The sequence below is a fragment of the Coregonus clupeaformis genome, chromosome 23 (assembly GCF_020615455.1).
Source record: "Coregonus clupeaformis isolate EN_2021a chromosome 23, ASM2061545v1, whole genome shotgun sequence".
Taxonomy (NCBI): Eukaryota; Metazoa; Chordata; class Actinopteri; order Salmoniformes; family Salmonidae; genus Coregonus; species Coregonus clupeaformis.
In genome coordinates, this window is record NC_059214.1 from 39,953,704 (window position 1) to 39,980,253 (window position 26,550).

Below are 26,550 nucleotides of genomic sequence, written 5' to 3' on the forward strand. Positions count from 1 at the left end.
AATCAGGGTGATTTTCCACAAATTGACAGGTATTTTCCTTTCCATGGTAGTAAGATCTTATCTATTTTTGCTAACTTTCTATTAAAATGTATTGAAGTGAGATCATTTATTTCCTTTGGGATATGTATTCCGAGTATATCCACATCACCATCAGACCATTTTATTGGTAAACTACATGGTAATGTAAAAATTGTATTTTTTAGTGATCCAATACGTAATATAGTACATTTGTCATAATTTGGTTGTAATCCAGAGAGGTTAGAAAATGTATCTAGATCCCCTATGAGGCTGTGGAGGGATTCTAGTTGTGGATTTAAAAGAAAACATGAATCATCAGTGTACAATGACACCTTTGTTTTTAAGCCCTGTATTTCTAATCCTCTGATATTATTATTGGATCTGATTTTAATAGCTAACATCTTGATGGCCACAATAAATAGATATGCCGATAGTGGACAACCTTGTTTCACTCCTCTTGACAGTTTAAAACTTTCTGAGAAATAGCCATTATTTACTATTTTACACATAGGGTTACTATACATGATTTTGACCCATTTTATAAGAGATTCTCCAAAATTGAAATGCTCCAGGCATTTATATATAAACCCCAGTCGAACTTTATCAAATGCCTTTTCGAAGTCTGCTATGAATAGCAGGCCTGGTTTCCCATATTTTCCATAGTGTTCTATTGTTTCCAATACTTGCCTTATATTATCTCCAATGTATCTTCCATGTAAAAAACCTGTCTGATTAGAATGAATAATATCCTACAATACCTTTTTAATTCTATGCGCTATACATTTTGCTAGGATTTTTGCATCACAACACTGAAGTGTAAGGGGCCTCCAATTTTGTAAATGGACTGGATCTTTATATTTTCCACTTGTATCCTGTTTCAGTAATAATGAGATCAGACCTTCTTGAGTGTCAGATAATCTACCATTTACATAGGAGTGGTTAAAACATGCTAATAACGGTCCTTTTAGTATATCAAAAAAGGTTTGGGATACCTCGACTGGTATGCCATCCAACCCTGGAGTTTTCCCAGACTTAAAGTCTTTAATTGCATCCAGAAGTTCCTCCTCTGTAATTTCACCTTCACATGAGTCTTTCTGTGTGGCTGTTAATTTGACATTATCAATAGAAAAAAAATCTCCACAATTAGCTTCAGTTAGAGGAGATGGAGGCGACTGAAAATAAAACTTATGCTTAAAGTACTTTGTTTCTTCCTTCAAAATATCATTTGGTGAATTATGGGTGACTCCGTCAATTGTAACCGGTTTCATTAAGTTATTTTTGGTAGCATTCCTATGTTGAAGATTAAAAAAGAATTTGGTGCATTTTTCCCCATATTCCATCCAGTTTGCTTTATTTTTATAATATATTACACTTGATCTTTCTTGAATAAGTTTCTCAATTTCTTTTAGTTTTTCCTCTAATTTATTCTGAGCCTCTATGTTACAGTTTTTATTGCCATCTATCTGTTCTGTTAGACTTTCTATTTCCTTTCTTAGTATAAACTCTTTTGACCTAAATTGCTTTTGTTTTCGAGATATATGAGTACTGAATTGCATGGCCTCTAAAGGCACATTTAAATGTGTCCCATACAATAAGGGGATTCACTATACCTATGTTATGTTGGAAAAAGTCAGTTATAAATTCCTTTGTTCTAATTATAAATAAATTATCATCCAATAGGCTTTGATTACATTTCCAATATCCTCGCCCTCGTGGAAATTCAGTAAGAGGAATGTATATGCCTATTATATGATGGTCCGACCGAATTCTGTCCCCTATCAACACTTTTTTTTACTTTTGGTGCCAACGAGAATGAGATAAGAAAGAAGTCAAGACGACTAGCTTGATTCAGTCTCCGCCATGTATATCTCACTAGATCAGTATATTTAAGCCTCCATATATCTACTAGTTCTAATGTATCCATGACATTCACAATTTCCTTAAGAGCATGTGGGTGATTGTTTGTGGTGTGATTTCCTTTACATTTTTACATTTACATTTTAGTCATTTAGCAGACGCTCTTATCCAGAGCGACTTACAGTTAGTGAATACATATATATATTTTTTATACTGGCCCCCGTGGGAAACGAACCCACAACCCTGGCATTGCAAACGCCATGCTCTATCAACTGAGCTACATCCCTGCCGGCCATTCCCTCCCCTACCCTGGACGATGCTGGGCCAATTGTGCGCCGCCCATGAGTATCCCGGTCGCGGCCGGCTGCGACAGAGCCTGGATTCGAACCAGGATCTCTAGTGGCACAGTTAACACTGCGATGCAGTGCCTTAGACCACTGCGCCAATCAGGAGACATACGGTCCATTGAGCTATTTAAAACAGTATTATAATCCCCCACCATAATAATATTGTCTTGAATTGATTGCAGGCTTGATAATTTATTATATATATTGTCAAAGAATTGTGGATCATCATTATTTGGTCCGTAAAGGTAAATGAGCCATATCTGTTTATGGTCCAATAACATATTTAAAATAATCCATCTACCTTGCGTATCTATTTTGACAATTTGCACATTCGGATCGAAATTACTATTAATTAATATCATCACCCCTTTTGAATATCTTTGCCCATGGGAGAAGTATATCCCCCCCATTATTTTTTCCATGCTACTTCATCTCGAATTGTTGAATGAGTTTCCTGTATACAATAGATATTATATTCCTTCTCTTTGAGCCATGTAAATATTGTTCTTCTTTTGTTATTATCAGCTAAGACATTACAAGTATAACTGGCTATACTTATTTCACCATACACCATAATGAGATACAAGTTTCAAGTCTATTTATCATTATATATGTTTGTACATTTACCAATAAAAAATACCGTAATGATTGAGTGTCCATATAGCTGTACCGTGATATTTGCATTGCTACGGAGTAACCCTTCAATTGTTCTCCACTAATTCCCCCGCTAAAGCTCCTCCCCATCCCAAGTTGAGCCGTCATCCCAGTGATCAGCATCCCACCCACGTCCCTCCGGATCCCTAAGGCCCCGAGAGGCCAGGACCGATCCATCGAAAACAGCACACAGTGCCACCCACAAAACAGAAGCAGATTAACCGCCAAAAGCATTTCCAATGCATTCACCTCTATGTATATATATCTATATAACTATTTTAAAAAAATATGCATATCCTATTTTCCATCATTATCAATTAATATGCGTAATAATGTCGGCAGTTCACGCGTAGGATTCTAACATATAACCCGGATTGCCATTGTATTACATTTAATTCATTGACAAGCAATTATTATCCTAGCAAATAATTCCCGTGGTCCATCCCATACCCCCCCCCCCCCTCCCCCCCAACATCCCCACCCCCTCACAACAGATGCCAGACAAGCACACACGCACATACAGTGTGAGAGAGGCCTGTAATTTTCATCATAGGTACACGTCAACTATGACAGACAAAATGAGAATTTTTTTTCCAGAAAATCACAGTAGGATTTTTTATGAATTTATTTGCAAATTATGGTGGAAAATAAGTATTTGGTCAATAACAAAAGTTTCTCAATACTTTGTTATATACCCTTTGTTGGCAATGACACAGGTCAAACGTTTTCTGTAAGTCTTCACAAGGTTTTCACACACTGTTGCTGGTATTTTGGCCCATTCCTCCATGCAGATCTCCTCTAGAGCAGTGATGTTTTGGGGCTGTCGCTGGGCAACACGGACTTTCAACTCCCTCCAAAGATGTTCTATGGGGTTGAGATCTGGAGACTGGCTAGGCCACTCCAGGACCTTGAAATGCTTCTTACGAAGCCACTCCTTCGTTGCCCGGGCGGTGTGTTTGGGATCATTGTCATGCTGAAAGACCCAGCCACGTTTCATCTTCAATGCCCTTGCAAAATCTCACGATACATGGCCCCATTCATTCTGTCCTTTACACAGATCAGTCGTCCTGGTCCCTTTGCAGAAAAACAGCCCCAAAGCATGATGTTTCCACCCCCATGCTTCACAGTAGGTATGGTGTTCTTTGGATGCAACTCAGCATTCTTTGTCCTCCAAACACGACGAGTTGAGTTTTTACCAAAAAGTTATATTTTGGTTTCATCTGACCATATGACATTCTCCCAATCCTCTTCTGGATCATCCAAATGCACTCTAGCAAACTTCAGACGGGCCTGGACATGTACTGGCTTAAGCAGGGGGACACGTCTGGCACTGCAAGATTTGAGTCCCTGGCGGCGTAGTGTGTTACTGATGGTAGGCTTTGTTACTTTGGTCCCAGCTCTCTGCAGGTCATTCACTAGGTCCCCCCGTGTGGTTCTGGGATTTTTGCTCACCGTTCTTGTGATCATTTTGACCCCAAGGGGTGAGATCTTGCATGGAGCCCCAGATCGAGGGAGATTATCAGTAGTCTTGTATGTCTTCCATTTCCTAATAATTGCTCCCACAGTTGATTTCTTCAAACCAAGCTGCTTACCTATTGCAGATTCAGTCTTCCCAGCCTGGTGCAGGTCTACAATTTTGTTTCTGGTGTCCTTTGACAGCTCTTTGGTCTTGGCCATAGTGGAGTATGGAGTGTGACTGTTTGAGGTTGTGGACAGGTGTCTTTTATACTGATAACAAGTTCAAACAGGTGCCATTAATACAGGTAACGAGTGGAGGACAGAGGAGCCTCTTAAAGAAGAAGTTACAGGTTTGTGAGAGCCAGAAATCTTGCTTGTTTGTAGGTGACCAAATACTTATTTCCCACCATAATTTGCAAATAAATTCATTAAAAATCCTACAATGTGATTTTCTGGATTTTTTTCTTCTCAATTTGTCTGTCATAGTTGACGTGTACCTATGATGAAAATTACAGGCCTCTCTCATCTTTTTAAGTGGGAGAACTTACACAATTGGTGGCTGACTAAATACTTTTTTTCCCCACTGTACTCACATACTCCAACACACTCAACCCCCCTCCTCCACAATCCACCATAAAATCAGATACTGCTGTTATATCCCAGAGCCCAACTCGAGAAATAACTTGATTTACGAGTGCACATACAGTTAAAGCTGATTGAGAAAGCATGCAGATTGAGCAGAAATTGATAACAATGTGAGATTTGATTAATCTACTTAATCTATGTCAAATCCTAGGTGATGGAGATCAGATCTTTCCTCTTCACCTGAGACACAAACACTCTGATCCCCTGTTGTAACCATTTTCCCAAGCATCTCCGTGCGGTCAGACCTTTGATTATTTTGTGCCACCTGGGCCACAATGATAAACCCCCTCCCCATGGGTTACTGCAGCCAGTGTTGCCAGCACTGCCACTACCTGGGTGGGCGTACCCCACCGGAATCCCCACCGGCTAGTTAAAAAGTCGTCAAGGTTCTCATTAGCAGCTTTGATAATTTCCTTGTATATTATGCTCTCCCATCAGGGGGCTCTGGCTTTGTAGGACCAACCCTGCCAGGCAGGCTCAGAATCTTGAGGGGGCGGTGCTGCTCAAGTAGGTCTCTGACTGCATTTATTTCTCTGTTTAGGCTGCATACTCACAGCAGGTCCATAAAAGAGATGGGAACTTCTCTTTGGTGTATGGGTCGCTCAGGTGGGTGTCCAGGTTATAGGGTTAGGGATCTTTCCATCATGATAGGACAATGAAAAATTAGATTAGATGTATACTATATTAAAAAATGTATAACCCTCATCTACACAAAATTGAAAGCTCTCTCTCACTACCCCTGCTCATAGACCCCCGGTCGGCTCTGGGATATGCAACCATTTCCCCTCTCACTCACTTAACGCTGCACCTTTTCAAACACAAAAATGCACACCACATGGTTGACTGCGGAAGAAATGGGCCGAGCGTGCAAACGCACCCGCATCCACATCTGCCGCAAGGGGGAAAGGACGCCAGAGAGAACACAGGACCAACCACAACAACCATCCGCCAAAACAACAACATCCCGCCAAAAAAGCCATGTTCTAATTATTTGTATTTAAAGATGTATTATTCTGCTTGTTATGTCGTTTTATCCTTTTATAAAATACTATACTTACTATAAATGTTATTTAATATTACAATCCCTATCATTGCTAGTATCAGGTGCTCCAATATTCGACTCCTCTATTACAACTTTTAGAATAGCCATGGAGTAGTCTTTGTGTCTCTGAACATTTGTTTGTCAATATATAGTTTATCCACCACGAGTGCAACACGTTTCCCTTTTAATCTGTTTTCCTTGAAGATTGGATACAGAACTTTGCGCCTTTCTACAATCTCCCTCGGGAACTGATCATTCATGCCTATTTTCGTGCCAGCAAGTCTTTTTCCTAGGCTTTTCACCATAGCTTTATCTTTAAAAAAAAGCACATTTGGCAACGATTGGGTGCTCATATTTCTGTCCTCTTTTTCCGAAACGGTGTACACGTTCGAGTTGGATTTTATCGACAGCCTCGAGTGGGATTTGTAGCGCTGTATGCAGGAAGTCCTTCATAATATTATCTGTTATTTCTCCCTCCTTTTCCTGAATACCCGTAAGTACTAGATTTTCCCTCATCGATCTAGTTTGGATGTCTAGTAAGGCTTCTCTCAGAAGGTTGTTCTCCTTTTTTAGTTCCCTTACGTCCGTTTCCATTTTAGAGATTGTCACTTTTAATTTTTTGGTTTCTTTCTCCATTACCAAAGCTTTTTCGTCACTCATTTGAAGACTCGCTTTCAACTCTTTTACGTCTTTACTGACCAATTCTAGTATGCCCAATTTGTCATTTATTGACTTCAACAGGTCGCTTTCCACACTTACCATACCCAGTCCCAGTGGTGAAAAGCATATATCATCTGTATCAGTCGATGTGTCGCGTTTCCTTTTGGGGATCGGCTCTCCACGTTTGTCTTCAGTCATGTTTGGGTGTTGCGTGTTGTTGTAATATTTGTCGATATATTTCTCTAGCCTTATGATCTGTTTTGTGTTATTATCCAGATTGAATTATATTAACTGCGAATATATGAAATGCTAATATTTAGTCTAACTTACTGATTTTGAATATTATGTTTTTATCTTGAGGTGTTTTGTACCGCTTTCTATTCAATACGCCATCTTGTCTACGCGTGCCCCACATGATACAAATTTGCAAACGTACAATATGTTACGAATTGCAAAATGTACAATATGTTACGAATTGCAAAACTTATATGTTAAGAATTCCAATGTGTTGTTGCTATTGTTAGCTAGGTGGCTAATGCTAACATTAGCTAGGATAGGGGTTAGGGTTAGGGGAAGGGTTAGCTCAGCGTTTCCCAAACTCGGTCCTGGGGACGCCAAGGGGTGCATGTTTTTTTTCTTCCCCCTAGCACTACACAGCTGATTCAAATAATCAAAGCTTGATGATTAGTTGATTATTTGAATCAGCTGTGTAGTGCTAGGGTAAAAACCCAAACGTGCACTCCTTGGTGGTTTGGAAAACGCTGGGTTAGCTAAAAGGGTTAAGGTTAGGGTTAGAGTTAGGGGAAGAGTTAGCTAACATGTTAAGTAGTTGCAAAGTAGCTCAAAAGTAGTAAGTAGTTGCAAAGTTGCTAATTAGCAATAATTGTCCATGATGAGATTCGAACACGCAGCTAGACGTTCTCGTTATACACGTTTATGCCTTAAGTAACCTTTTGTCTTATTTACCCATACCAAACGTAACATATATCATACTAATTTGAGTGTCTCGGATTTACTTTACTCTGTTAGATATAGTCTATGACACCAGGCTGCTAAACTTGGCCTAGTAAGAAATTGGAAGGTGAAGTGTATATAGGCCTATTTCAGAAAAGCCATTCCCATCTAAAGTGGCTAAATGTTACTCCAATAGGTCTACTGGTGAAAACACTTGTCAAAGTTTAGGTAGGCCTGTATGCCTACTACTACTCCTACATATCATAGTAATAATGAATTATTAAGCCTTATTAAGTCTTATAGGCCTATGTGTCTGCAATATTTTCACAGCTCATCATCAACTTTGAAAACAAGATTAGTCAAACCATTAACATTGTTTAATTGAACTACTATAATTAACCATTTGATTACTTTTCATATTCACTTTAACTCCACTTGAAATGAATTAAAATAGACTACTTAAACATTTTTATATTAGATCTTTAAGTATTTTAGATAAACTTTATTTTAAATGACCTAGCCAATTTTATGATCACATTGGATTACAGTAAAGCAGGTTAGCAGTCACAGATTAAGGCCTACCTGTTTGTAGGCTTAGTAGGCTAGCCATAAGAAAAGAGCTACCATGCAACCAACTTCTGCAAAACGCCACACCCTTTCTGCAAAGTTTCTGGTAATTTTCAGGGAATGCTACAATAATGTGCTTTAATAAATAATTTAAGGTATTTGTTAATAGTCGTCTCACCATTTATAAAGCATTATTGCTATAATAGCAAATGTCAGTGTGCTATTCATAAATACTTAGACCTACTTAGTAACTGCATTCATAAATATTACACTTATACAGTGCATTTGGAAAGTATTCAGACCCCTTGACTATTTCAACGTTTTGTTACATTACAGCCCTATTCTAAAATTGATTAAATAAAACATGTCCTCATCAATCTACACACAATTCCCCACAGTGACAAAACAAAAACACGTTTTTATACAATTTTGCAAAATAAAAAACATTATTTACATAAACATTCAGACCCTTTGCTATAAGACTCAAAATTGAGCTCAGGTGCATCCTGTTTCCATTGATCGTCCTTGAGATGTTTCCACAACTTCATTGGAGTCCACCTGTCGTAAATGCAATTGATTGGACATGGTTTGGAAAGGCACACACCTGTCTATATAAAGGTCCCACAGTTGACAGTGCATGTCAGAGCAAAAACCAAGCCATGAGGTCAAAGGAATTGTCCGCAGAGCTCCGAGACAGGATTGTGTCGAGGTACATATCTGGGGAAGGGTACCAAAACATTTCTGCAGCATTGAAGGTCCCCAAGAACACAGTGGCCTCCATCATTCTTAAATTGAAGAAGTTTGGAACCACCAAGACTCTTCCTAGAGCTGGGTACCCGGCCAAACTGAGCAATCGGGCGAGAAGGGCCTTGGTCAGGGAGGTGACCAAGAACCCGATGGTCACTCTGAGAGAGCTCCAGTGTTCCTCTGTGGAGATTGGAGAACCTTCCAGAAGGACAACCATCTCTGCAGCACTCCACCAATCAGGCCTTTATGGTAGAGTGGCCAGACGGAAACCACTCCTCAGTAAAAGGCAAACATGACATGACAGCCCGCTTAGAGTTTGCCAAAAGGCACCTAAAGACTCTCAGACCATGAGAAACAAGATTCTCTGGTCTGATGAAACCAAGATTGAACTCTTTGGCCTGAATGCCAAGCGTCACGTCTGGAGCGTCAAACCTGGCACCATCCCTACGGTGAAGCATGGTGGTGGCAGCATCATGCTGTGTTGATTTTTTTCAGCGGCAGGGACTGGGAGACTAGTCAGGATCGAGGGAAAGATAAACGGAGCAAAGTACAGAGAGATCCTTGATGAAAACCTGCTCCAGAGCGCTCAGGACCTCAGACTGGGGCGAAGGTTCACCTTCCAACAGGACAACAACCCTAAGCACACAGCCAAGACAATGCAGGAGTGGCTTCAAGATGTCCTTGAGTGGCCCAGCCAGAGCCCGGACTTGAACCCGATCGAACATCTATGGAGAGACCTGAAATAGCTGTGCAGCGACGCTCCTCATCCAACCTGACAGAGCTTGAGAGGATCTGCAGAGAAGAATGGGAGAAACTCCCCAAATACAGATGTGCTAAGCTTGTAGCGTCATATCCAAGAAGACTTGAGGCTGTATTCGCTGCCAAAGGTGCTTCAACCAAGTACTGAGTAAAGGGTCTGAATACTTATGTAAATGTGATATTTTCTAAAATGTCTAAAAACCTGTTTTTGCTTTGTCATTATGGGGTATTGTGTATAGATTGATGAGGGGAAAAAAACGATTCAATCAATTTTAGAATAAGGCTGTAACGTAACAAAATGTGGAAAAAGTCAAGGGGTTTAAAATAGAAACAAAGACATCAAATAAATAGTATAGAATGTACTGTGCAATCTTTATTAAAGCTCTCACACAGATTTGGTGTGTATGTACAACATGGTAGAGGTGTTCCACAGTGTGTGTGCATGTGTGTGCACATGTGTGAGTGTGTGCGTGAGCGTACGTGCAATCGTGTGTGACTGGCTTTGCCAATATGGTCAGAATTAAAACACTGTCCACAATGCATTTTCTAACATTAATTGGAGGACGATCAATTATCTTCCCGCCTCAAATACATCTCACCCCAGAGGTTCAGTCCTCCAAAGTCTGATTGAAAAATGTGCTGTGAGGGGCAGATAATCCAAACAAAAGTGTTATTTGATTCTTTCCATGGTATCAGAAGACCGTTCATTCAACAGACAACATTGGTCATTTGAACATCCATCCATATCATGACAACACTGTCCTCTCCCAACAGCCCATCTATCCCATCAGATGATCAACAGACTGTTCTTCTCTGGACACCTTGTCCTCTTGCCCCTCACAGGCATATAATACCTAAGTTCCTTCCAGAAGTGTGAGGATGAGGAGAGAGAGGGTGAGGAGAGAGAGGGCGAAGCCAGCTCCCCTCTCTTCTCCTTCACCTCCCCCTCTTCTCCCCACCTCCCACACCTCAACCCTCTGGTCCTCCTAGTCCTGCTACTCTTCCACCAGCAGACAGCGCCCTGGCGCTCCCGGATGTGGCGCACCGACTCGGGGAAGAAGGCCAGCTGTGTGGGGGAGATCTCTTCCAGCTCCACCAGGACCACCTTAAGGGAACCCTCCAGCAGTGCACGGTGCATGGCCATCTGCCTCTCGAAGCTCTGCCAGGCCTCCAGGACACCGCTGCTGCTGCTGCTGTCACTGTGACCTCCACTGCAGAACGTAGAGCCAGTGTAGATCAGGAGGAGACGCCGGCTGGCCCGCATGCTCTCCTCCACAACATCTACTATGGCTAGAGGGTGTGGGCGAGGGAGGAGAAGAGGTAGAGGGGGTTAGGGAAGAGGGACAATGGGTATTAAAACACTGTTTTATGATTAAGATGGTTTTTTAGAAGTTCTTTATGATTTCAGAAAGGTTCCACATATTTAATCATCATACTACATGTGTACTAATGCCAAGGCTTTAGCTCAGTGGACTAACACAGTCCTGTGGCGCCCAGGAGCCCCAGGTTCTAACACAGTCAGTCACACATGCAGATGTCTTACCTTCCCCTGGTAGGCTGTCCCGGCCCAGAATAAAGAGCCTGTAGCCACACCTCCCCTCGAGAACCTGGGGCAACGTGTGGAGGGCAAACATTTCCACCTCCCCACTGGCCCCGCTCCCAAACAGATGGGGATACGCCACATATGCATCATACAGCTTTCCATCAGACTCTGCCGAATGCAGAAGAGGGTAAAAAACAACAGGTGTGTTAGTGCTGGGCTAGAGCAAAAGCCTCCACAGCACTGCGTAACGGAGGAGGCTTGGTTATGTCTGACACCATAGTTACTTTTCAGTGCCTCGTAGAAAACTGCATCTCTCTCTTTCCTCTGAGTCATGGAAAATACTGTGCTTGCATAGCTGTGGGATGTGCTACAGTACCTCGCTACACTTGTTGCTGATTTTACTTGTGGGGAGTGGGAAACAAGCAATGCAACGTGCGTGTGTGTGGGTTTGAGTGTGGGCCTGGGAGGTTGTTGATATACTTTATGTGCATTTCTGTCTGTAATCTGGTGTCGGAATGTACGTTTATGTTAGTGCGAGTTGTTTCCGTTGTGTGAATGCACAGTATGTGTAGGAGCCAAAAGGCCCTTTAAAGAAGTTATAATTTATGATTAATTAGAAGGATATGCATTATTATTTAGATGAGCTTCCCATATTATGGTTACTTATTTACCTGAGCCATGATTGACAGCTTGAACCTGCCCACTCTACTGGGAAGCAAAAGTCGATATGGGGAGGTAGTTTGGGAAGCTAGGGGGGGAAGTCCTAGCACTGGTTGGAGGCTACACCACTAACAACATTTCATATTATCCTTTACCCATAACACACTGAGGTACAAAAGGCATTGCATTGTTCTTGAAAGTTTAATTTAGTTATGAATGAAGACCTGTGGCAAACTACGGAACCCTGATTCTAAAGGAGAACAAAGGAATAAAAGATGCGTTGAAACTTAATCAACTATTGCTAGGGCAGTGGCTAATTTAGAATTGGAAGCCACTACAGTGTGCAATGAGTCTGCAGATAGTGTGTGTGTGTGTGTGTGTGTGTGTGTGTGTGTGTGTGTGTGTGTGTGTGTGTGTGTGTGTGTGTGTGTGTGTGTGTGTGTGTGTGTGTGTGTGTGTGTGTGTGTGTGTGTGTGTGTGTGTGTGTGTATGTGTGTGTGCATTCATGCCTGCGTGAGTGTGCTCAGGCATGTTTTTGTGAATGTTTCCATGAGTGTGCTTTTACAATACAGCGTCTCTCATTACGTACCTGTGTTTGTGTAGAGAAACGGGAACATCCTCCTGAACGACAGCACTATGTCGATCTTGAAGCGATGGTAAATGACAACACTAACAGTAAACATCAATACCAGACTGGTCAGTAGTACCCCAATAGGGAGCAGGTAGTTTGGATCTGTGCAGAAAAAGTCAAGAAGATAGCATTTAAAATGTATTCTTTTTGCTACCGTTTTTTACCCAAAGTCAAGGTGACTAGTTTAATTCTAAAACTTTTATTTTTTTGTGGTTAGTTTGCAAAGTTGTTATCTAATATATTACACTATCAAAACAAGGGTAAAGGGACAGGAGAATATGTGATTCTTCTCTTTTTGAACACCTTTATGTTGTCTTCCAGGCAGTATTGTCTAACCCAGTGGTCACCAACCATCTCCAAGGCATTCCTAGTCAATCGCCAAGCATTTTTGTAAAAAACCCAACGAAAAGCCTTGTGTTCCTATTTTTATTTATTGGTCTCGCGCTGTTGGCGGTAGGTGCACATGATTCAGCGGCCCTGCGCGCTGGGTAGGCCAAGTATTCCCATTTCATGTGTCTGAAGGTAGACTAGAAAAATCTGCCTTCCTAGCGGCCAAGAGAGCAAATCAAGTGCATGCTCAGATTATCATGTCTGCAGTTACGTAGCAGGCGTAAAAGAAAGCTGAAGCAAAATTGATACTGTGAGATTTGAAAACGTTTAAAACCATGACTAGAGAGAGACTGTCAACAAATACAACAAAGAGCTGCTGTTTTTATGTCTGAGTGTTGGAGTGTGACCCTGGCTATCCGGTTTGCTTAATATAAGGAATTTGTTATTATTTGTACTTTTACTTTTACTTTTGATACTTAAGTATATATTAGCAACTACATTTACTTTTGGAATTTAAGTATATTTAAAACCAAATACTTTTAGACTTTTACTCAAGTAGTATTTTACTGGGTGACTTTCACTTTCACTTGAGTCATTTTCTATTAAGGTATCTTCACTTTTACTCAAGTATGAGAATTGAGTACATTTTCCACCACTGCCCCTCAGCAGCTTCCACTGGTCAACAGTTTTTATTCAACACTTTTATAAGCCATAAAATGCGCATTCTTCCTACTTCCACTAGCGCTACAACCAGCACTGCAGCTGTAATGAATGAGTAGGAAAGTGTATCGATAGGCTTGCGTTGTTATTATTAGGGTATTTTTTAATATGGAGGAATATTTCACTTTCTCTGTTCATAAGAGCAACAACATGAATTTGTGCATGAGGCAGAAATAATGCGGTGCGATTCGAATTTCGCTATCTGCTGGAAGACGGTGTCCCCTTTTAGTCAGTGTCAGTGGCGGAGTTTGCTGCTCTCCCTCAGCTGAGACTGACCATCAGATGCAAGCACCATCAGCCCAGTCAAATTAAAATAAAAAGCAAATTATTTAAATGTATGCTCATTCAGCTGTGCCTCACAAGTAATACAACAACTGATCTATTACCGGTGTGATTATAGCCTACCTCAAATGTTTTAATATAATTAAAAAACAATGCATTGGCAGGGCAATTCAAGCAAAGCCAATATGCAGAGATAATGTATTGGGCCTATAGCCTACTGCACAAACCTCATTGGTACAGTACTGTTTTTAATAGGTTAATGTTGCATAGACTTACGTTTTTTAAATCATGTTCCAAAAAAAACTGAGAGTTAGATCTTAGATTGCATTTTGACTCAGAAAGTGATCTTGACTCAAATGGTTGGTGACCGCTGGGCTAACCTGTAGGGTGGAGTGTGAAGTAGGCTGAATAAATGCCTCTGTCGCTCCAGGCGTGACACGTGTAGTTAATGTAAAAGTCTTCCTCTTCCACCACCAAGAAATTCAACTGACGCGCCATCCACACACCGTTCTTCTCTTCTCCTCTCCACTCACTGGTTGGGGGAAGATGTAAAACAATTTCCACCGGTGAACAAAGAATCAAAACATGGCCTTAATTGAATTGACATAAACCCAGTTCCCATCCAACCATTTCATGACGCATAAAAAAAAAGTCACAACAGGGCTGATGTAAACATGAAATCAAAGTCGATTCAAATTCATAAATGTCGACAGACAATTTTTTCATTTGACATGGTGGGATCGTTTTGTCTGTAAAATTAATTATGCGAGAAAGGGCGGTGGAAACCGATTATGCGCTAATATTTATATAATAACAATCATATGGAAGTAAACTTGGAATCACACAAGGATATGTTATGTTGTAGGCCTACCACCACAGTGTGGAAAAGCATGGAAAGCAGTGGTGTGTATTCACGGATGCCAAGGGAAGCCATGCTTCCCCAAATATTTGACCAATGAAAAAAATCAAATTATACATTATTTATCTTTTGTCTCTGTGTTTTTATAATTTTCTGTCAATTCGCAAGGGGCTGAATCTCACTGGAGAAATCATCCAAGCGAGGGAAACGCGCGCCTCTGTCTCAGTATGTGTAGCCCATGTATCTGATGCTGCCTGGACCAAAAGAGTATAACATGTTCCCGCTGTAGCATTCGATTGATTGATTCCAGCAAGCATTTGGCCTCCCTTGCTAAAAAATAATAATAATAATAATAAGTAGCAATCAGCGTTGAGCTGAGCTCAACTGTGGGTTGTCCTGGTGCAGCAAAACGCCCCCAAGGGAGGTTAGTTTGGATTTGGCTTCACACCAATCAAATCACTTCCTAAGCAAAACTTTTCTGTTTGTTTTGATGTCCTGCAGTAGCTAGCTTGCTAAATAAGCCATGGGTGGAGATGGGGATTTGGTCTTGTGGTTTTGACTTAATTCTCTGTACAGGCCAATGATTATGACGGCGATTCTGATCTAACCATAAATGTATATGTTGTGCCACTGGCCTGAGACGATTAAAGTTCTATATGTAGCCTAGTAGGCTCACGTTAACTAGCTAGCTAACTTAGCTGGTTCATTGTTGCCCATGCGAGGAAGTTAGGTAGGCTATGACAACAAAAACTCAAAGTGTACAGTACTGTATGACAGAGCCATAGACTGTTTTGCCAACATAAAAGAGAGGAGGATGGCATAGTCTACAAGTAGGGTGAGTAAAAAAAAAAAAAAAGTTTTACTTGCAAGCGCAAACACACACACACACACACAGAAATCAGTCCCATGGACAGCCACATGATATTTAGCAACATTGATTGGACTAAATTATTTTTGGTATCTTAAAGTTTGTTTTCAGTGTATTAAACTAAGCATACAGTGGGGGAAAAAAGTATTTAGTCAGCCACCAATTGTGCAAGTTCTCCCACTTAAAAAGATGAGAGAGGCCTGTAATTTTCATCATAGGTACACGTCAACTATGACAGACAAATTGAGAAAAAATAATAATACAGGTAACGAGTGGAGGACAGAGGAGCCTCTTAAAGAAGAAGTTACAGGTCTGTGAGAGCCAGATATCTTGCTTGTTTGTAGGTGACCAAATACTTATTTTCCACCATAATTTGCAAATAAATTCATTAAAAATCCTACAATGTGATTTTCTGGATTTTTTTTCTCATTTTGTCTGTCATAATTAAATCTGAGACAGAGTAGGCCTACCGATGGAGAAAAATGTAAGATTTAACTGCTGGCTACTCTTCTTCCGTGCCTTAACCCAAGGAGAGTGTTTCCCTAAAAGCTGTCTGTGTTTAAACATCTTCTATTGTACAGAAAGTGAATAGCTTAAATAATTGATAGTGACAGAATTAGATTACTTCCCAAGCAAAGTCAGCCTCTGAATTTCAAAGAAACATTGATATCCCCATATGCATCGGAGTCACGTCTTTCCCGGGTATTTTACAGCTTGTTTCTAGCATATGACATCGCGGACCTAAGCGCTGTTATAGATCACTATATAATTGGATCCGCTTTATTTTCTTCAAAATCTTAAGCTAACAAGTGGTAGGCCTGAGCTTTTTGTCATTTTCTTTAATAAAAGGTAGACCTATGGCATACCTTCTCATACCCCCCTCAATTGAGTCTTGGTTTTAATTTAACAACCCTTCACTGACACATAGGGTTTTAATTTAACAACCCTTCACTGACACATAGGTAGGCTATTTAAAGAGTGCATGGTGGGTGGAGGAATTGACCAACAAATCTATGGATATAGCAGCCTATAACCTAATATCGTCTGTCAAACAGGTAGGCCAACCTCTTATTTCTTAAAATTAAGACAGTTGAAATTAATTATGCCTACTCAAATTTGCCTACTTTCAGCACCATGATCTGTCATTTTCCAATTGATTGTGCCGCGGCTGCTGCTTCAAGTTTTGGCACCAAAATGTCAATTACTCGAATCTGGCATATTGTGAGGTCAATAACTTTGATAAATACACCATGGGAAAAAAACATTGTTTTTAATTCAATCAATTATAGTTGTAGCAAGTTATCAAAATTGACCTCCGGTCCTCCTTCTCATCTTCGCGCTCTCCTTCTCAAACTGAACTGAACAGAACATAGACTAGTCCACGCGCAAGTTAGGGCATTTTTTAGAATAGGCCTAATCAAAATTATTTTTGGAAATAACCTTTGACTCTCCTCCTGAACTGCCACCGTAGCCCTACACAGCACAGCCATTGGGGTAAGCAGCACACAAAAACGTTTTTGATCAGCAAGAGCAAAGCAGGCCGGGCTCAGGGTTGGAATATCCATTGCAGTGTGTAATGCAGCCTTGTTTTATTTACACCATCCCAGCAGCTATCTTAAGAATATAACTTTGCTCTGTGCACTTTGTAGCCTATAGGCTATGGATCATTTGATTGAGACCACACTAAATAGCCTATAGGCGCACTTGATATTGTGCGCCCAGTGAAGAATCAGAGATGAGGGGTGACATCGGGCACACATCGATATATAGCCTAATAAGCAACTCATTCTAAAACACTGAGAAATATTGAAATGTCATCAATTACATGACCCTCCCCTGGACTAGTTAAAAAAAAAAAAGCTAAACCCTCCCCTTGACTGAAATTGAAAAAGCATGACACTCCCCCATTTTCCTCCAGGTACTGTAACATTTCGGTACATTTCGGTCCGTCCCTTACCAAAGAGCAATTTCTCAAGCAATACTTTTGCCAGAACTGTGTGGGAGTGGTCTGAGTGGGGAGGGGAAAACTAGCTGTTATTGACAGAGAGGTTTTGCAACTCTTTCTTATTGGTCTATTAACCCAAAACAGGCTGACATTTCAGGTGGTCTTTTCAAACAGCTCTTACACTAAAGGGGCATTATCATAATTTTCACAATTTCTAAGTATTATGCCAACCTCATAGTGTGAAAATATATATTTAAAAAACTGGAAAATCACATTTTTGATTGCACTGGGCCTTTAAGTGCACGGCGATCATGTACATTTCCAAAGACTAAATATCGAGGGTAGGCTATTATTTGAATGCTGTTATGATGATCGGTGCTTGGTTGCCAATTATCAAATAAAATTATATTACTATTATTTATATCTCATTATATAACCTGTCTACTTTATCAGCAAACTGTTGTCTAGAGAGCATGTGCCAAAACCAGATTGGGCAAATTTGCTATTTATCGCAACAGTTGATCTGTAGAGTTGAAAATGCGATGGAAACCCATTTCACATATTCACAAGTCAGTTTGATGGAAACACACCTATGGTGGGAAAATGTGCATATTGTTGTTATGCAGATGTTTTTATATTTCATAAATCTGTCACTAATTGAATGGAAATCTAGCTATTGACTGTTTGTGAAGTTCCATTCAAAGGAAAAACGTTGTATTCAGGGATATGGATCCCATCTTAATCTTAATGGTATATCCTTGATACGATACCAACAGTTTGGATACTATACAGTAGAACATCCATCTGGATGACACAGAATACAGGTATATAGAAGTATTACAGTGTGTTGTGATGCTGCTGTCTCAACCTACCTTTGTGGTTCCTGAAAGACGCGCTTTGAGACATCTTCGGGAATAAAGTCATCTTCAGCGCTCCAAATCACATCCCCGCATTGTCCCCCCACACTCAGCACAAACACCCGACACATCTTACTGAAGGAAGAGCCTAGGGGGCAAACATTGAATTATTTATAAAGTTCATACATCAAATAATGTGTACAAAAGGTCCCAACTAGTTGCATATCCACTGAGTGTACAAAACATTAAGAACACCTGCTCTTTCAATGACAGACTGACCAGGTGAAAGCTATGATCCCTTATTGATGTCACCTGTTAAATCCACTGTTTAAGCCTTGAGACAATTGAGACATGGATTGTGTATGTGTGCCATTCAGAGGGTGAATGGGCAAGACAAAATATGTAAGTGCCTTTGAACGGGGTATCATAGTAGGTTCCAGGCACACCGGTTTGAGTATGACAAGAACTACAACTCTGCTGGGTTTTTCATGCTCAACAGTTTCCCGTGTGTATCAAGAATGGTCCACCACCCAAAGGACATCCAGCCAACTTGACACAACTGTGGAAAGCATTGGAGTCAACATGGGCCAGCATCCCTGTGGAACACTTTCAACATCTTGTAGAGTCCATGCCCTGACGAATTGAGGCTGTCCTGAGGGCAAGGTGTTCCTAATGTTTTGTACAATCAGTGTAATGTATGTAAACGTTGTTTAAACTCCGTTGTCTGTATTCTGTCTCTAAATGTTGTCTATCACTAGCAGCACCATATCATCAAGTACAATTCTGAGTATGTGTAAATGTGCTTGTCGAATAAAGGTGATTCTGATACTTAGAAGTCATACAGATATAGTTGGAGCATGCACACACATACCATACACATACATACACACACACGAACACACACACACACACACACGAACACACACAGTATATGTTCTATAGTGTCTTACCCAAATCTGCTTTGATGATCTCATTAGCAGGTTCAACCACTTTGGGGACAAGGCAATACTCCTCTGAAATTATGACAATGATTCATAAACATCATAAACAGACAGCGAAATATGCAGTCACCTGACCCTATTGAAAACAACCACTTCCAAGCTGTGCGAACAGTACTCACTTTTCACCGTACCCTCAAAGGTCTCTGAAATCCTGCCGCTGAGCCCTTCCAGGTCAAAGGTCATGGTGCAGGTGTAGAACCCATGGTCCTCAGGGCTGACCGGATATACTGAGAGTTTCTGACCATCACTGACAGTGGTAAACCTGTCCCACAATGGGTCATCTTTCACAATGCGTTCGCATCCCTGAAAGGTTTAAAGTAGAAATGCCCACTGAAAGGTAACGGAAATGGAATATGGCTAGTGGGTCTTTCTTGAATTACGTTGGCATTTGCGTCCCATGCATTTGCAACCATGAAAAACACTTTAAAATTACAAATAGTTACACATCATACATGTTTTTGTTTATATTGAACTATTCATCAATGATAAACCACAATGCAAGTGCTTTATACTGCAAAACTTTGTTTATGCATTGTTTAAAGTACTTAGGGTAAGGTAAGCAAATTGGTTTGTCCCAGTAGTGATTTGTAGTGACATGTTTTGGGGATTTAGCGATACAGTTGAAGTCGGAAGTTTACATACACCTTAGCCAAATACATTTAAGCTCAGTTTTTAACAATTCCTGACATTTAATCCTAGTAAAAAAGTCCCTGTCCTAGATCAATTAGGATCACCACTTTATTTTAAGAATGTGAAATGTCAGAATAATAGTAGAGAGAATTATTTATTTCAGCTTTTATTTATTTCATCACATTCCCAGTGGGTCAGAAGTTTACATACACTCAATTAGTATTTGGTAGCATTGCCTTTAAATTGTTTAACTTGGGTCAAACGTTTCGGGTAGCCTTCCACAAGTTTCCCACAATAAGTTGTGTGAATTTTGGCCCATTCCTCCTGACAGAGCTGGTGTAACTGAGTCAGGTTTGTAGGCCTTCTTGCTCGCACACGCTTTTTCAGTTCTGCCCACACATTTTCTATACGATTGAGGTCAGGGCTTTGTGATGGCCACTCCAATACCTTGACTTTGTTGTCCTTAAGCCATTTTGCCACAACTTTGGAAGTATGCTTGGGGTCATTGTCCATTTGGAAGACCCATTTGCAACCAAGCTTTAACTTCCTGACTGATGTCTTGAGATGTTGCTTCAATATATCCACATCATTTTCCTTCCTCATGATGCCATCTATTTTGTGAAGTGCACCAGTCCCTCCTGCAGCAAAGCACCCCCACAGCATGATGCTGCCACCCCCGTGCTTCACGGTTGGGATGGTGTTCTTCGGCTTGCAAGCATCCCCCTTTTTCCTCCAAACATAACGATGGTCATTATGGCCAAACAGTTCTATTTTTGTTTCATCAGACCAGAGGACATTTCTCCAAAAAGTACGATCTTTGTCCGCATGTGCAGTTGCAAACCGTAGTCTGGCTTTTTTATGGCGGTTTTGGAGCAGTGGCTTCTTCCTTGCTGAGCGGCCTTTCAGGTTATGTCGATATAGGACTTGTTTTACTGTGGATATAGATAGTTTTGTACCTGTTTCCTCCAACATTTTCACAAGGTCCTTTGCTGTTGTTCTGGGATTGATTTGCACTTTTCGCACGAAAGTACGTTAATCTCTAGGAGACAGAATGCGTCTCCTTCCTGAGCGGTATGACAGCTGCGTGGTCTCATGGTGTTTATACTTGAGCACTATTATTTGTACAGATGAACGTGGTACCTTCAGGCATTTGGAAATTGCTCCCAAGGATGAACCAGACTTGTGGAGGTCTACAATTTATTTTCTGAGGTCTTGGCTGATTTATTTTGATTTTCCCATGATGTCAAGCAAAGAGGCACTGAGTTTGAAGGTAGGCCTTGATATACATCCACAGGTACACCTCCAATTGACTCAAATTATGTCAATTAGCCTATCAGAAACTTCTAAAGCCATGACATCATTTTCTGGAATTTTCCAAGCTGTTTAAAGGCACAGTCAACTTAGTGTATGTAAACTTCTGACCCACTGGAATTGTGATACAGTGAATTATAAGTGAAATAATCTGTCTGTAAACAATTGTTGGAAAAATTACTTGTGTCATGCACAAAGTAAATGTCCTAACCGACTTGCCAAAACTATAGTTTTTTAACAAGAAATGTGTGGAGTGGTTGAAAAACGAGTTTTAATGACTCAAACCTAAGTGTATGTAAACTTCAGACTTCAACTGTATCTGTCTATTATTTTGAATTCTAGAAATTGAACAAAGGTTTTTCATATATTGTATAGATCAATAAAAACAAAGGCTATTAAAAGCCTTTTTATTTACTAGTATAATGTGTGTCCCTAAGTTTTATGTCATTGGTGTTAACACCTTGAAAATCCCTCATTACAAAGATATGCAGCACATAAAGGACCTTGAGCATTCCCTCCAGTGGCAAACTGTTATATTAAAGAAAATTATTAGCTAATCACACCCTTTTAGTATGTCATAAATTTGAGGATTGCATAGAACATTTGGTGTCTAAATGCAATGTGTCATTGGTGTTACTCAATTTCAAAGAAGGGACATTTAATTGTGAGCAAAATTATTAATCATATCAAATAGAAAATACTTTTTTCAAAGGCTTAATGACCTTAGATTTGAGCATCTGTGGCCTCCATTTAAGAAAATCCTCAATAACCAAAAATGTGTCATTGGTGTTACCATCATTAGTGGTACTGTTGGCACAAAGTTATCATAATGATAAAAACATTTTAAGTCATTACGCTGCCATATTAGTTGATTTAGAATGGGAAGATGTACCCAAATACATTTAAACATTTTAAAATCAATAAAAATTCACTAATTATTTTCTCCAAAATGCCAAGCCCAAATGCCACCGCAATTCAAGAATGACCCTAGTAATACAAAATATTACAATATTACAATGTTAAGATATAATGTCTTACACAAGAAGACCTACAGTACCTACTATGAGAACAATTCGATGTACAGTACCAGTCAAAAGTTTGGACACACTTACTCATTCAAGGGTTTTTCTTTATTTTTACTATTTTCTATTCATTGTAGAATAATAGTGAAGACATCAAAACTATGAAACAACATATATAGAATCATGTAGTAACCCAAAAAGTGTTAAACAAATCAAAATATATTTTATATTTGAAATTCTTCAAATAGCCACCCTGTGCCTTGATGACAGCTTTGCACACTATTGGCATTCTCTCAACCAGCTTCACCTGGAATGCTTTTCCAACAGTCTTGAAGGAGTTCCCACATATGCTGAGCACTTGTTGGCTGGTTTTCCTTCACTCTGCCGTCTGAATTGGGTTGAGGTCGGGGGATTGTGAAGGCCTGGTCATCTGATGCAGCACTCCATCACTCTCCTTGGTCAAATAACGCTTACACAGCCTGGAGGTGTGTTGGGTCATTGTCCTGTTGAAAAACAAATGATAGTCCCACTAAGCCCAAACCAGATGGGATGGCATACCGCTGTAGAATGCTGTGGTAGCCATGCTGGTTAAGTGTGCCTTGAATTCTAAATAAATCACAGACAGTGTCACCAGCAAAGCACCCCCACACCATAACACCTCCTCCTCCATTCTTTACGGTGGGAACTACACATGCGGAGATCCTCCGTTCACCCACACCGCGTCTCACAAAGACACAGCGGTTAGAACCAAAAATCTCCAATTTGGACTCCAGACCAAAGGACACATTTCCACCGGCCTAATGTCCATTGCTCGTGTTTCTTGGACCAACCAGGTCTCCTCTTCTTATTGGTGTCCTTTAGTAGTTGTTTCTTTGCAGCAATTCGACCATGAAGGCCTGATTCACACAGTCCCCTCTGAACAGTTGATATTGAGATGTGTCTGTGACTTGAACTCTGTGAAGCATTTATCTGGGCTGCAATATCTGAGGCTGGTAACTCTAATGAACTTATCCTCTGCAGCAGAGGTAACTGGGTCTTCCATTCCTGTGGCGGTCCTCATGAGAGCCAGTTTCATAATAGCGCTGTATAGTTTTTGCGACTGCACTTGAAGAAGCATTCAAAGTTCTTGAAATGTTCCGTATTGACTGACCTTCATGTCTTAAAGTAATGATGGATTATCGTTTCTCTTTGCTTATTTGAGCTGTTCTTGCCATAATATGGACTTGGTCTTTTACCAAATAGGGCTATCTTCTGAATAGCCACCTACCTTGGCACAACACAACTGATTGGCTCAAACACATTCAGAAGGAAATAAAGTCCACAAATTAACTTTTAAGAAGGCACACCTGTTAATTGAAATGCATTCCCAGTGACTACCTAATGAAGCTGGTTGAGAGAATGCCAAGAGTGTGCAAAGCTGTCATCAAGGCAAAGGGTGGCTATTTGAAGAATCTCAAATATAAAATCTATTTTGATTTGTTTAACACTTTTTCGGTTACTAATTGATTCCATATGTGTTATTTCATAGTTTTGATGTCTTCCCTATTATTTTACAATGTGAATTTTTTTTAAAATAAAGAATAACCCTTGAATGAATAGGTGTGTCCAAACTTTTGACTGGTAGTGTAAATGTGTTAGAACAATGATAATAATGTAAATAGCGTATATCTGATGGAAAATTCTCTCACATGTAGTCACCCTACATTCCTATAGTTTTAAAGATAAATGAAGAATACAGAAAGACAGACTGAATGACAGAGTTCAAACAGGTTTTCCATCACTCTCAGGCCTCAGGGTTCCCCTCTCAACATTCTCCCTTTGCACTGTACTGTCTGTTTCCCGTATAGGACTCACCTTGTACCACTGGATTGAGTACCTGTCCACTTTCCTGATGTGGTCACTCAATGGGCAGGACAGGACAGCTCTGGCTGTATTGGTCAGGACCTGTTCAACCTTATTCTGTGGTCGACCGCATTCTTCTGGGTGGGTCTGGTTCACAATCAGTAAGGTAGCCTGCTTGTAGCACTGGGAGGGAGTTCTGTTCATCCAAGACAGCAGACGAGATTTACAGCACTGTACTACGGAACCACATACACACATACACACACACACACACACACACACACACACAGACAGACAGACAGACACAAAAGTTGTGGACACCCCTTCAAATTAGTGGATTTGGCTATTCCAGCCACACCCGTTGCTGACAGGTGTATAAAATTGAGCACACCGCCATGCAATCTCCATAGACAAACATTGGCAGTAGAATGGTCTTACTGAAGAGCTCAGTGACTTTTAACGAGGCACCGTCATAAGATGCCACCTTTCCAACAAGTCAGTTTGTGGAAACGTCTAGGAGCAACAACGGCTCAACTGCGAAATAGTAGGCCACACAAGCTCACAGAACGGGACCGCTGAAGCGCGTAAATCGCCTGTCCACGGTTGCAACACTCACTACCCAGTTCCAAACTGCCTCTGGAAGCAATGTCAGCACAGTAACTGTTCGTCGGGAGCTTAAAGGAATGGGTTTCCATGGCCGAGCAGTCGCACACAAGCCTAAGATCACCATGCGCAATGCCAAGAGTCGGCTGGAGAAATAATGGTCTGAGGGTGTTTTTCATGGTTCGGGCTAGGCCCCTTAGTTCCAGTGAAGGGAAATCTTAACGCTAAGGCATACGATTACATTCTAGACAATTCTGTGCTTCCAACTTCATGGCAACAGTTTGGGGAAGGCCCTTTCCTGTTTCAGCAAGACAATTCCCCCGTGCACAAATCGAGGTCTATACAGAAATGGTTTGTCGAGATCGGTTTGGAAGAACTTGACTGGCCTGCACAGAGCCCTGACCTCAACCCCATCGAACACCTTTGGGATGAATTAGAACGCCAATTGTGAGCCAGGCCTAATCGCCCAACATCAGTGCTCGACCTCACTAATGCTCTTGTGTCTGAATGGAAGCAAGTCCCCGCAGAAATGTTCCAACATCTAGTGGAAAGCCTTCCCAGAAGAGTGGAGGCTGTTATAGCAGCAAAGGGGGAACCAACTCCATATTAATGCCCATGATTTTGGAATGAGATGTTCGACCAGCAGGTGTCCACACACTTTTGGTCATGTAGTGTATATATCCTACCTCACAACACAGACATAGTCTCCAGCATCGTCCATCTCAATGTTAAACATCCACAGTGTCTTCCCCTGCACCAAAGTTCTTCCTGTCTCCCTGGTCAGCTTTCTCCCAGTCCTTTGGTTGTACCATGAGATGTTATGGGGGACGTTGAGGTAGTCGAACACGTTGGGGGCTAACAGGGTGGAGGTCAACATGGCGGCATCGCCCGGGACTGAAAAGATCCGCTCAAACTCTCGTCCATAGTCCTTACAGAGCTCTGTACACCAAGAGTGCATAGAGTGAAGACAAACATGCGGCACAGAGACTATTTGAGGCCCCCCTTGAAGAATGTTGATGCACACAAAATGAATGTGGTTTTGTAAATTATGCAATTATTATACTGTGTGTCATGTAAGTATAGATTTTGTACAGAGATGGTCCCTTCAAAAATAAAACTTTTTAGAACAGGGTTTCCCAAACTCGGTCCTGGGGCCCCGCCTGGGTACATGTTTTGGTTTTTGCCCTAGCACTACACAGCTGATTCAAATAATCAAAGCTTGATGATGAGGTGGTTATTTGAATCAGCCGTGTAGTGCTAGGGCGAAAACCAAAACGTGCACCCAGGTGGGGCCCCAGGACCGAGTTTGAGAAACCCTGTTTTAGGACACCAATAAACATGCACACAGATACTGTATTTGCACAGTTGCTGTATCAAATACTAATTCCATCAACACCCACCAGAGGTCAAAGTTGAGTCATCACAAAGTGAAGGGCCATGTTTCAGATTATAGTTAGGGCTGTTAAATTCAATTGAGCCAGTTTGGGTAATTCAAACCGTGCTTCAAGCTGTCCTCATAACTATTGCTTGATTGATTGATTAATGTCTGACTGGAAGTCTTCGGTGAAGTGTGTCCTACTTACCTCCTACAGCCTTGGAGCTGCCAGTGAGACAGAGGAGTGAGAAGAGGAAGATCTGAAACATCTGACTCCAATCCATAGCTGAAACAGAGAGACACAGTGAACACAGGGAACACTCATTACCAAAGCAACACTGAACAATAAGCTCAAACAAACCA

The 26,550-nt window shown here is 40.9% G+C and overlaps 1 protein-coding gene across 3 annotated transcripts in view; it reads right to left on the reverse strand.

Annotated features, from left to right (window-relative positions):
• Positions 1 to 10,061: 10,061 nt before the first annotated feature.
• Positions 10,062 to 26,550, reverse strand: part of zmp:0000000936 (interleukin-1 receptor type 1) — a 39,973-nt gene continuing 23,484 nt past the window's right edge. For 2 of the 3 annotated variants that reach the window (XM_041844651.2, XM_041844650.2), the window contains exons 2-11: positions 26,396 to 26,473; positions 25,499 to 25,751; positions 24,222 to 24,405; positions 19,524 to 19,707; positions 19,354 to 19,416; positions 18,419 to 18,551; positions 14,255 to 14,406; positions 12,501 to 12,644; positions 11,252 to 11,419; positions 10,062 to 10,998 (exon numbers count right to left, since the gene is read on the reverse strand). In XM_041844651.2, coding sequence (XP_041700585.2) covers positions 10,496 to 10,998; positions 11,252 to 11,419; positions 12,501 to 12,644; positions 14,255 to 14,406; positions 18,419 to 18,551; positions 19,354 to 19,416; positions 19,524 to 19,707; positions 24,222 to 24,405; positions 25,499 to 25,751; positions 26,396 to 26,471 — 1,860 coding nt within the window. In that variant the 5' untranslated portion in view covers positions 26,472 to 26,473 and the 3' untranslated portion in view covers positions 10,062 to 10,495. The remainder of the gene's footprint in view (positions 10,999 to 11,251; positions 11,420 to 12,500; positions 12,645 to 14,254; positions 14,407 to 18,418; positions 18,552 to 19,353; positions 19,417 to 19,523; positions 19,708 to 24,221; positions 24,406 to 25,498; positions 25,752 to 26,395; positions 26,474 to 26,550) is intronic. The other variant, XM_041844653.2, reaches the window with a different exon arrangement.